This window comes from Heloderma suspectum, chromosome 4 (genome assembly GCF_057233095.1).
Source record: "Heloderma suspectum isolate Gila_16-S chromosome 4, 16-S_ref, whole genome shotgun sequence".
Classification (NCBI taxonomy): domain Eukaryota; kingdom Metazoa; phylum Chordata; class Lepidosauria; order Squamata; family Helodermatidae; genus Heloderma; species Heloderma suspectum.
Window position 1 is genome coordinate 77,586,955 of NC_139461.1, and position 13,209 is coordinate 77,600,163.

General features: G+C 40.2%; 1 protein-coding gene across 2 annotated transcripts in view; it reads left to right on the plus strand.

Annotated features, from left to right (window-relative positions):
• The window catches only part of ZNF521 (zinc finger protein 521), a 409,617-nt gene that overhangs the window by 24,693 nt on the left and 371,715 nt on the right, over positions 1–13,209 (plus strand). For both annotated transcript variants that reach the window (XM_084849674.1, XM_084849673.1), the window contains exon 3: positions 3,956–4,012. In XM_084849674.1, coding sequence (XP_084705800.1) covers positions 3,956–4,012 — 57 coding nt within the window. The remainder of the gene's footprint in view (positions 1–3,955; positions 4,013–13,209) is intronic.

The window sequence follows — 13,209 nt, forward strand, 5'->3', positions numbered from 1 at the left end:
ATATGTCCCCCCCCACACACACACGTTAACATACAACATGTGTTCTGCTCGTGTATCTCCATGATCATATGCACAGGATCTACCTGCCTTGCTCAGAGTCCTTCAGAAAACTGATCACAGTTTTCACCATGTTAATATCCTGGGTAGAGAAGGGAACAAATTGCAATGCTTTTGTTTTGGATGGAAAGTAATGGAATGATTTCACATGTAGCTGACTCCCACCTTGTGTGTAGTGGAACACACTGGAATTCTAAAGCCATTCCTTGGCTTCAGGCAGACTTATGGCATTATGGTGTGATGGATGAAGGCCTATCAGTCTGCAGCCTTTGGTGTGGGTTGATTAGCAGGTGCTAGTGATTAGTTGACTGTTGTGGACTGAATTGATGATAGGTGTTCTGCTTTATTGTTTAGCAGTGTTGGCCAGAGTTGTTGTGTGTTTATTTAACAAATTTGTATCCTACCTCTACAGAGTCGTTCAAGGTGGCTGTTAGCTGTGCCTAACATTCAGTGGCCATTTAGTGTGGTGTTGAGTAGTTACAGTCTAGACATATTTTTCAAAATGTGCATCCTGAAGGAAAGACAAAACAGTTGTAGGAGAAGAGTAGCCCCTTGAATACTGGTGTGTGTGTGTGTGTGTGTATGTAATACAGTGTGAATGACTGAGTACACTTTCAACCAGGTGTGCTATGCAGTTCTAAGTTTCAAAGGTAGCAACACCAAGTCCTATGAAAAATAGTGGATGTACTGTTGGTGTGGTTATCTTTGGAACTTACAGTTATGCTGTCAGTTCATGCGGTACCACATCCTTCGTTGATCTGTCTTTATATAGGAATGAGCTCCACTAGCCCAGCACCTTTCACTGTTTAAACCTTATTAATTTTGGGGAGGTTACTAGGACTATTTTAGGGGGACACATTAAAGCATACAATGAACAAACTATGAAATCAACACAGAGCCACCGACAGCAGCCAACCATACTTTGGTAATAGTTGGTGCTTAGATTCAGTAATTTTCCATAGGACAAATTTGGAAAGTAAGTATAGTAAGGTTAGATTGATCTTATCAGATGCTACCTAACCCACATCCGTCACCACAGGCAGGATGCTAACACCGCAGCAGCTATTATTAAGAGTTTGTGGCATTGTCAGGCTGATTGCTGATCAAGTTCTGTAGTTTGGATCTTTAAAGGGATTTTGTACCCAGCATCGTGGGATGATGTGCACTGGCCTCCTTCAAAATGGCCACTGAGCAAAAACATCAAAACTGTCTCCTTAAACCAAGTCTAATCTATGCTTAATAAGAGATTTCCTAGCAGTCTCTCAATTGAGCCTTATATTTCTTTTAAGCAGAAATTAGAAATGCATCAAATTGAGATTTAATGATTTTTTAAAAAAATATTTACTGAAAATTGGGGCAGTATCACTCAAGTCTTTGAAATTATAATGTTTAAATTCCTGATTTGCTTTATTATATGCGTATCTTAACGTTTTGCTTAGCTGTATAGTTTGCTTTCATAATTCCCAGTAAATTATAAACATTTTGGGATTGTTCATTTATCTGGGAAAACTACACAGAATCCTAGGAGAAAAGGAGAATGACTTTCCATGAGAAATTCCCTGGCTGTGGCAGTCAACTCCTAGGTCTGAGTCATGACGAACCATATTGTTATGAGATTCGTAAATGGGCAAGTAAGTCTAAGCCTTGGACTCCTACGCTGCTCTCTTTCCTATGCACGAAGAGAAGCGATTTAAAACTTTTGGTCACTGTAAAAACCAGTGTTCCATTTCACTCAAAACATAGTTAAAAAGCAGAATATCAAACCAGGGTCAAACTTTGGTTTGATATCCTGGTTTTTCAATTAAGTATGGTTTGTGCAAATAAAGTTTCCTGTATTTGGATGAAATGGTAAACTGTGCTTTGGTACAAAGGCAACTGAAAGCTTTACATTTCCTTCCCCTCATGCACAAAGAAGGGAAGGGGAGGTGAAAACCCGAAAGTCCAAGGCTCACGTTTCCTCTTTCTCATAACGGACCATAGCATGTCACTATGTGTGAAGCAGGCCTTAGTGTGCCTACTGGCCAAGACCCAGCAGCTTCTGCACAAGTGGCCCAGCAGCCAGAACAAAACATTTTTCAAATGCACATCAACCCTGTCAATTATTAGCCTGCTTCATCACAGTGTATGTCAAGAGAGAGTTAAAAGAAGTAACTGATCACGCCCCACAGTCACCAGTGGGTAAGAAGTAAAAGCAGAGAGAGTTTTGCATCCAGCTGGATGTCTAAATATGTTTCTCACCTGGAAGGAAGTGGGATAAATGCTCTTCTGAGTGGGTCCTTTTAGACAGTTTTTTTCAGTAGATTGAGAGGGAGTTTCACTAAGGGGTCTAGGAAACTGCCTAACCCAAAGCTTATAGCAGTTACTGAACTGTGCCCCCCTCCACTCCCTTCGCTATGGGGAGAGCCCTCCCAGTCGTCATTATTTTGCATCTTTGTTCTTGGGACCCATATAATTTCTGCTCTGTGTGGTGCTTCTTTTAGTAAAAGCCTCTCTGACCATTTCTCAAAATGAAGCTGCTGGCGCTCTCATTGCAATTGGAAGACGGTAGAGAAGTGGGCACAAAGTGTGAGGATGGGGTTCAGAGAGCTTGCAGCTGTCTGTCTTTGCTGCAGCATGTTGTCAATGCCCATGGATATGATGGGCACTGACAACATCGAGATATTCTACTCGAATCTTCCTGGGTCAGAAGTAAGGGTGTGTGTGTGTGTGTGTGTGTTTAGGGAGGCTAAAGTGGATGTAGTTTCTGTTACTCAGGTTGAAAGGGTATTCATGGGAGCTAGAATCTCAATGAGAGAGCTCTCTAGCTAGATCTTCTTAATTAGCTTTGACAATACTCTACATCACTCCCTTACCATTAGATTACATTCCCTTCCCCCTCACCCTTTTTATGGTTGGTTCCATAGAGCAACGAAAATTACAGTACAGCGTAACAGTTATACCAGGGAATAAGGCATAACGTCTAATGCCTCTGTGGAATGCTTGTCTTATCGAATGCCTACTGGTATTGCATCTAGCCTGTGAGGCTTAAACATCTGATTAAGCAACTGTTTGTATTTTTGCCAAGGAGGAGTTGTTTCTATATCTATCTTGGCTTCAAGGCAGCTGCCTGGTAGGTGTCTGATAAAACTTAAAATCCCTCACTTTGGAAAAGGGAGAAAAGGCCCTATTCCCTTTCTACTGTTCATTCAGACTGGAATTCCCAGTGCTTATTGGAAGAGGTTTTAAAAACATAAATAAAGGAAAGGCAATACTGCCGTTTTCCTTATTTTATCATGTGTCACCTCTCTTACAAATTGCTCCAGTGCCTGATTCTGATGCTACAGCCAAATGTAAATTACATGAATAGCTGCAGTGTAACTGACCATAGCTCGGGCAAAATGGAAGGGTTGCTGGAGTGATTCTGCAGTTGTGATCAGATAGCGGTTACATTGGTTGGATAATTTTCATATTCAGAATCCTAAATCTTTTGATTTAAGTTTTTAGGTAACTTTAAAATCACAGTAAAAATGCCAGATTGATGGTTTTAAAAAGCAGTCATAGTGCTTGATGTTTACAGTGGCTGATAAGGTTGGTGAAGTTTTGAAGTAAGAATACAGTTGGTGGTTACCCTTTGCAAAGACTGATTTTGCTTAAGATCCATAACATAATTTGAATTGTCCATAAAGCTGCTCAGTTTGTGGACAAATAGTTGTACTGAGATTCAGTTTTAAAGCCTTGCTCCTTTTTCATTAGATCCTGAGCTAGGCAGAGTTTCTCTTTGCCATGAAGAGGGAACATTGGTGGCCTTAAGAATGGAAGGAAGTGAAACGGTGTGTGTATGTGTGCATGAAATACTTCAAAGTGTCAGGATTTACACTTACTTAATGTGTTATTTTTGTTTTTAACCTTTCCCTGACAGTAGAAGAAAATGAATTGGAGGACCAGGGAGGTGTGGGACAGTCAGCTGCGCAGACAGGTAAATGCTGCATTCATACATTTGATTTTTGTTTATTGTCTTAAAACAACGTGAGAAATATTTGGTCTGTTCTCAGCTTACTGAATTTCAGCTCAAGTATTTGGAAGAAAGCAAAATAATGAACTCTCCCTTCACTTTTGCTCCCCGCTCTCTCCCTCCCCCTGCCCCAGATCCCCTGGCTAGCCCAAGATATTTCTCATCTCAAATCATCATGACTTCCATTGGGTGGATGAATGACAGTCATGGGAATATATGTAGCCTTTAACATCCAAGATACCTCATTTGTAAACAGCAATTCCCCTCTAACTGCTAATACCGATCACAGCTTCTTAAAGTTTCTTAAGAAACTTTATGTACGAAACTACCATTATGCCTGTGAACCAGATCTGTGCCCAAATTAGTTCTCCCCCCCCCCGTTCATTTACATTCTAGCAGTCCTTTCTCCCCTCACTTTCCTCCCACCCACACAGCAGAACTGACAAACTACTTTTAAAACTTGTGGAAGTTTGAAAGTGGTGTCGGAATTTCGCACAACAAAGAGCTCAAAGGGGAACCAACTTGTACACGTTGATCTGGGGTATCCAACTTCTGGATTGTGGCCAACATCTCTGCAGGCTAGTTGCTTTCCTAAATTAGCATATAGTTTAAATCTTAATCCATTCACTTCGTTAGCAGCCACTGATCCCCACATTTAAGTCACTGGGAGTTTTGTAGCTAAATCCTTAGATCAGCCAGCAAGATTTTAGGTTGCAAATTTGACCTGTTCATTATAATGAACAGTTATAAGGAGGTTAATAGCATGTTATTTATTACAATGGCTCTATTTTATTTTTTTGCTTCTGGTTTGAAAAAAATACGTAGTTTCTACAGTTTAAGCAATGATTAAGTCCATTAATTTGCTTGGTTACTTGTTCTGCAAAGTAACAATTAAATAGTCTTTGGTCAACAAAATGATCATGGTGAATGCTCTGTTGATACTTGTTGATGGATCTTCATACAAGGATCTGTAGAAATCTTAAATTTTGCTTTTATTAATTGTGCTTTTGTTAGATTTAAGAAGCCAAAAAGCTAATCACAATTAAATGTATAGACTTGAGTTTGAATAATTCTTCTATATCATGTTTAATAGTTATGTAAGCTTATTATATTGGGCAAATTAATTACTAGTACACCCAGTAAAACTAGATTCATCTCTTCATAGTATTTACCTTGTCTACATTTCTGATATCATGTATATGATATATTTTCCTATTCTGAAAGTCCAGTAGGCCAGACTAGCTGTTTGACAAATAGAATCAAATGTGGATTTTTCTTCTAGTTTTTCTGGAAATGTCTATAACTAGTTGGAAAACTAAAATTCCATTTATGTTTTTATTTGAAAGGAAACAGTGGGCTGAAATTGGAATGTGGTGAGGAAATTAAAACATTTTAATAAAACATTTGACCAGTTTGTTTCTTCATCAGGTGTTAAGGATATTGGTAGTAAACCCATCTTATCACTCTCCTTTGCTACTAAATCTTAAATCTTTGCACCAGTGTATAACTAACTGACATTCTTGCATAATATTCTATTTTGTGACATAACAGTGTCTCAGCTGTCAAGATACCCAAGCATTTATTTCTGGAAATGCAAAGCATAATTGTACAAGACACACACATTTTTTTAAATTTTCCATGCTTCCTTCCTGATGTCAGAATGAACCACATTATCCACTTCACTTACTAATATTTCAGTGCTGTTAGAAGTACTACATAGTCTCTATTGTGAGAGAAACTACGTCTTCTTCCCGCCACTGTCTGCCCCATTGGGGAAGATCCTAAATACTGTATTTTTCTTCGGCAAAAAAAAAAAATGAAGATCAGTATCAGGATTACTGTGCATCTTTACTATTTTATTTTATAAAATGGTATCCAACAACTGAAACAATTTAAACATGAAAGTTTGAAGTAGCAACAGCAATACCATGTCTTCGTATAGACATAAAGTTCTATTGTTGGAGATAGGGAGTGTACTGCAGATTTGTTTGGTCCATCCTGTTTCCTTCTTGGTGAATTTTCTTCTTTCTTCTATAGTTTGCTTTAATCATGGTATGGTGTTATATCTTCATTGGCACTAGTCAAGATTGTCTTTGTAGTCAGAGCTGAACCCAGGTTTTTAAGTGAGCTTGCAGTCCATGGTTACAAAGGAATTTGGTTAGTTTTATGACCTGTTGCAAGCCATCCTGGAAAACATTTAATTGAAGTGTGGTATAGAAATGTATTAAATAAATGTTAGCACTGATACAGACATAGGGCCAGTTCACACATCACGCTGCTTGTGAGCTGCATCCGCTTCCTGTAAACAACCTGTGATCGGCGCGATCAGACGTGTTGAGTGCGATGTGTGAAACCAGACCGCTGGGTTGTTCAGAGGTTAAACAACCCAGCGGTTAACCTAACAACAACCCGTGGGTTAACTACTAAGTTATTTAGCTGCGAAACAGCCCAGCACTCTGGGTTCAGATGTCATGCTCACAACCTCTCATTGTGGTAATTGGAGGTTGTTTACAGAAACTTGAAGCTGCTTGCAGGCAGTGAGCATCCCTGCGAACTGTGGGTTCACCATGATCTGTGAACTGGGTCATAGGTACCTGGTTTGCACATAACGAATAACCATGGGTTAACCCATGGTTGGTCAGGGCCGTGTGCAAGTGCATTGTCTCCCACCTGCTCACTGCTTCCACTTTGCATCTGGTTTAGCATGTTCAGCATGATATGAAAACCTGGCCTACTGTGTTGTTGAAAGAGAAATGACCCAGAGTTTTAAACCATGACCCAGTCCCCACAATCAAAACAGCCCACTGTGGCTTATTTAAGCTGCTGAGAAAGAAGCAACTCACAGTTTTAACCTATGGGGCTGGTTCACTTGATCAAACAGCTCACCATGGCTTATTTAAGGTGGGCTGTGGCCCGCGCCAGGCAGGTTTTGAATATTCAGGCTAGTCGTGTCATCCATACCCAGGGACCGTGGATTATGTGAGGGTTAAACAACCTTGCATAACCCATGGTCTGTTGTAGGGTAATGCGTGGGTTTCTTAACCCTAACATAACCCATGGTCCTTGGGTTCGAACAACATGACAAACTGCGACTAGGGCTTGAGGATTCAAAATGGCTGCTGGCATGCGTTGGCACATGCCGTAGCCCACTGTGGCTTACATGAGCCATGGTGGGCTGTTCAGTTGTGTGAACTGGCCCCATGGGTTAACAGTGTGGTTTGTTTGCCTTCAACAACCCAGAGTGCCAGGTTCAGATGCAAAACTGAACTGGTGAGTGGGTGGGAGGCAGCGTGCTCGCTCACACACAGTCCTAACAACCCATAGGTTGTCAATACATGTGAACCGCTTTTATGCTATGGTTAAAGCAAATCAAGGAAGGGAGAAATTTGTGCAGGAAATGGGACGAAGAAACTCGAGGCCTGAAGCTGGGAAATGTGTTTGAGCTTTCTAATTAAATACCTACATTTTTAGCTAAAATTAAGTCTTATACACAACCTAAACTATAGCCAAAGGTTTGTTTGTTTTTAAAGCTGGTCGTGATGAAGTGCCACCTGTTATCTCACCTTTAGCTCACACCATGAGGGGTGGGTGGACTCTTGAAAACTTTACAGATGTATTTATTGATAGATGATTTATTTGTTGGTTACTTCATTTTGGCATGATGTTGCATGCTGCCCCTGCAAACCCCACACCCTTCCAGCCTTCAAGCTGATTTAGAAACCTTCAGCTATTGCACACATGAAAGTAGTATGAGAGGCCCCATACATGCTGCTATAAGTTTTCCTAGTAATACTTTGTATCAAAGGTCTGGGTCTTTCCATTAAATGTGCTTTTTATGGAGTACCAAGTTATAAATGTAGTGCAGCCACGGCATATTAATCTTACTGCAGAGACTTAATGAGGCAGTTGTTTTGCGATGGACACTATTGGGAGCAGACAGCGACGGAGTTTTACTTCACCGCTGAACTGCAGAAATATTCCTTTCCTGGTCATAATTATAACCACATGATCTCTTAGTTTTCCTTTCTTTTGCCAGCACTTTTCCATGCAGAAGTGGCTTGGAAGGAGGTCCATTAAAACGCAGTCAAATGGACTGGAAACTGGGCTTTTTTCCTGGTTAGTTTGACATTTTAGGCTCTTGATCAGCTATGGATCCTTGTTGCGTGGAGAGAAATATGCAAGATGAGTTTCAAGCATACAGATTGTCTTTGCCAGTCTGCTGAGATGGCTTTTAGTTATTCATTACTTTTTTTAACTTGACTTTTATATAGGTTATAAAAAGTAAATGTGGTGAAACCTAATTTTAACACGGACAGAATAGAATTTCTGCTGGTTGGCCTTAAACCAATCTCTTACTGGAAATTAATTGAAGTCCATGGGTTTATTGCTGCTAACTCTTTTAAGCTTTTGCAGTTTTTCATTTTTATCCAAAGTTGCCATTTTATTAGACCAAGTTACAGCAATAACATCCCTTGTGAGGAAAAGGAAGAAGAGGAGAAAGCCACCTGCCAGGACACAAAGTAATAGGGAAAAATATACTACTTAAATTTCCATTTATAAATAATGCTCAGCATAATCAGGAACAGAAAACAGCAGTTCATTTACGTACTATATTAATACCTGGAATTTATTTCAGAGCTAAATCTGACTCTCTTTCTCTCTCTTAAATTAGGTAATTTTTATAAAAGGGATCTTGCAGATGGGGTGGCGATGTACAGTCTTGCTGACATATTTGGTTGTATTACGTAGAGAGCAGTGATTTCCAAATGGCAAGATGGATTGTTTAGCTAGTGAATTGTCACTTGGGGCTCTTAAATGTCCAACAGTTCATGCTGGGGACCTGATTCAGTGGTGATAACCCATGTACAAATAGGCTTCCATGAGCAGATTGCTTGCCTACCGTGTGTGTGTGTGTGTGTGTGTGTGTGTATGAAATTCCTTGAACCCAGAAATCCTCCTTTACATCCAGAGATCAGCAAGAACAGAAACAGATTGTGCCTACATTAGATTTCTACTAACATACTTGTGGAGCACTCGCTTCCCTTCCCTTGTTGGAAAGTTTGGATTCAGTGTAGATGTTGGCGCTCACTTTGTTCGGCAAGGGACAGAGTTTGGGTTTCCACAGATCTCTGCAGTGGTACTCATAAGACAGTGATTTCAAATCTAGATTAGTAGTTGTCAGTCAAAGATAAAATTCCTTGGGTAGGGCTTCTCCTGATTTAGAGCCACTGGGGTTAGTGTTAGTTGAAATTCATGGAAAAGTATAGTTGAGAGTTTAATGTGACTGGAAATGGTGATATTTGAAGGTACGTAGAGGGTGTGCCATAAGGCCAACTATTCAAATCCCACCCCTCTCATTGATACCATTAAATACAAATATGCCCGCCAGCCCAATATTGGGACTTATACCACATGTGAAATGCCATAAAAACTCCAGCTGATGATGTGTGTACACCTATCCATCATCATGAAGGGGAGTGAGAGAAAAAGATAAGAGATATAGTTAGTGCCTTTTGTATTCTGTATGCTGCTCAGAAAATTAATGTGCAAGCATGGAATCTAATAACTGGCAGAGAATTTACATTCTGGAACTCAACTTTCATTTGTTTTTAAAAGCTAGTTTCTAGTCCTCATGGCTATAGAGAGAATGGAAATATATGGCCATTTTCTGGACTAAAAACTCCAAAATGAGGTTGTGGATGAGCAGGGCTTCTGGTAGATACAAATATGCAGAGTCAATATAATATTTGCTTAACTTATTTTGGATGAAGGTTTTGGAATTTCTTGGTGCAGGTTGCATCCAGATAATGTTGATGGTAGCCACTGAACCAATAGTTCATGAAAGTCTGGCTATAATAATTTCTCAGTGTTGTCATCTTTACTGTAGAAGGTAGCTCTTCCTGCCATTTCTAAAACCATTCAACTGCTTCCATGTATCTGTAACTTTATTTTATAATGGAGGTACCTTTTCAGGAATAAGGGAGTAGTGGAAATATATTCATCAAGAGAGGCAGAGGCTGCCACAACTCATTACACAGGGGCTGTGACTGAACCCAGGTCTCCGAGGTTTTCCCCCTTAAGAGTTGACCTAAAAACTAACATAGCATTTTGCTAGAGCATACATTCTGAAGTTGCAGCAGAAGGGACTAAGTTGCCTGACTCCCGTCCCAGTAGATTTATATCTGTGAATGCATAAGTGGAGACAACTCTCCCCTCTCCCCCACAATGTCTCCCATTATGTAATTTGAAAAAATAATAATTCTAATGTTAATAGCTACTTCTGTCTTTGTAAGATGCATTATCATAAGCAGTTTTTCAGGTTTCGCATCCTAAGCTATGTGCATGTCTGTTATGTTATTGGATTCTTGTTAAGGGCCAGCATTCATGAATAATAAGTACTGAACATGGTTGCATCCCTTTCTCCCCTCTAGAATGCTACTTAAAGCAAAGTCAGATTCTACCCTTATTTTAAAACAAACAGGTCTGTAAACTTTATGTGCAGCATTTAAATAGTCATGTTAAAATTCAGACCCAGTGCCTACATTTCCCTGAGTGCTGTCAGTTTTATGAGATGAAACTGGGAGCTTGAGCTGAACATCTAATAGTATGCATTGTGCACATGCTGCCTTCCAACAAGTGTTTAATGATGTCGGGGTCAGTTTGCAACAGTTAAGACAATTATTTCTTTTCCTCAGCTGCTTATAACCTAGTGGTATTTTTAACCGCTAGGCTAAGGCAGATGCAGAGGTTGGGAATGTACTTACAAGTAAGTTTTGGATCCAGGTAGTGTGTTAAAGGGAGTTTAAAAAGGGCTTTCACAGTTATTCGGCATGTGTTGCTTTGGAGCAATGTAAGACCCACATTAAAACAACATGGAAATTAGCAAGTACACACCTGTATACCACTCGTACCAGAAGTGCTCCTTCTATGAGAGCTATGCTAATTTTTTAAACCATCTCTGTACTGTACAGGAACCCATCACCAGTCACATCTTCCCACAGTGTGTACATGGAGCCAGTATTGGTCTGGATAGATCAATGGCGCTTTATATCCATATAACAGATCATGAAGCACTTTGGGCTGTACATATGTTGCTGTTTCCTTACTACTGGTGGAATGTGAGCATCTTTGGTAATGAAAATGCTTTCAGATGTACTATGGCAGCCATAATGACTATAAACACTTCCCAAAGGAATTAATAAGGGAAGCTTTGCACGTGCATTTAACTCTGTGCTGTGGACCTCTGTGTTGGGGTCCAGTGAACTCCGACAGTGCTGAAAAAAATCATAAAACTTCCGTGTAAATTTCCCACAACTGCAGATACTCCTCAGCTATGATTAGGTTTGAATTGCAATGTGGTGTCCCAGGGCCCACCCTTTTAAATCTAGGGGAAAGTCAATGTTTTTATTCTAACAGCTTTTGAGCTCAATTCTGCTACTGATGGAATGACTGAGAAAACTGAAAACTCTGCATATAAGGTGCCAGAAGGGTTAAAGTGCCTGCAAAATGCTGTTTAATTTTTTAGTTGCTCTTAATTTGTACAGAGGTTTAGACTAGAACCTGATCTTTCCATTTCTTGTGAGAAAGAGCATAGAGGGTAAAGCACTAGTCCTGTTCAGGTGGTCCTGAAAGGGCTTAATTAAATACAGGAGTGGCCTGTCCCATGTAGCCCCACCCCCAACATCACGTACATGGTGTCACACGCTGCAGGTGCCTGCACATACAGAGTGAATGCCTGAAGGGATGGGGCCTATGCATGTAAAGCTGTACACACTTGGTCCCCTGCTTTCAGATGTACTCACTGTATGCGACATAGCGCATCCCATTTGTGTGTTTAATTGTGCCCTTTCAGGAATTCCTGAACAGGATTGATGTTTGTCTATTTTCATAATATTTTGTCTGTTTTCACCTTAACATTGCTACAAACTGTACTCATGCTCCGAAGTAATTCCCACAGGTTTACAAAAGCCATTAACATACCTGATTTTTATTTTTAAGAACAGTTTGTTTTCAGTCAGAACCTTTCTTGTGACCCAGCACAATTGTTTATTGATCATAGCTATTGGTAGAGTTAATGCTAATTGATATTTTTTCTAATTCTGCTTTTGGGGTCATCATGAGAATGTTGCAGTTGATGAACAATTGGTGCCATTCAAGTGGGAGATGCCCAGTCAGGCAGTAGAGATGCCTTCCAAACCTGTAAAGTATGTGGCTGTGCTGCAATTCCAAAACATCATAGTTTACGACACTGGAAGGCAGAAGATGCCCCAGCAGCTTGAAATCTAGGCCAGGCAATGGTTGAGAAACTAAGAATACATTTAGAGGGTACTAGACAAAGAACAGCAGCTTTTTCACGAGAACCTGATTGACTGGCAGATTGAAACGAACAAAACCAGAATTCTCCCCCTTTCCAGTGTCCCTTCCCTACAAATAGATGTGTGAACAGCAGTATTGTTGGTTTTCAAAAAGAATTTACACTTTTTAGTAGGGGTGGGCAGACTGGTGTAGTTCCGTTCTGTTTCCTTTTTCTTCCCCCTTCCATCAGTCGATTCCATTCCATTTCTGTATAAATGTGTGGATTGCTTTCTTTTTTAAATCTGCACACACTATTTCCTTTCTACTTACATTTTTGTGAGGTAGTCCAAGGGCTTCCTCTTTTTTTTTTCTAACAAGGCAGAGCCGCTTGTAGCAGCTAGGAAGTGTGGCTCCTGCCACTTGTGTTGAAAACTGGGGCTGGAAGTGCTTCTGGGGCGTTTCAGCAGGAGTAGGGGGATAATGTAATGTCTCAGTGTATGGAAAAAGGCAGGGCTGCCCATGGGGCCACCATGCTATTTTGCGTACAATGTCCTGGTAGGCTCTTGTTTTACTGAAAAAGGAAAGTTTACTCAGTGAAGGTGCAATTCTTTTATTTGCAAATGGTGTCAGGCAAAATGCTGTCCCCAGGTTCTTTGTTTTCATGGCTTTCTTGGGGTGCATTTTACTCCAGCCTGGATTGATGCTGTACATTTTTCTAGCAATGAAGGATGAACATGTTAAAGCTGCTTGTTATAACTTGCCTTGATGCATTCATATTAATTACTGCATGATGCTGGCCAAATATTCTACCCTACCAAAGAACACAGGGGATCGATCATATGTATTGGCACTGCACCTTCTTTCTC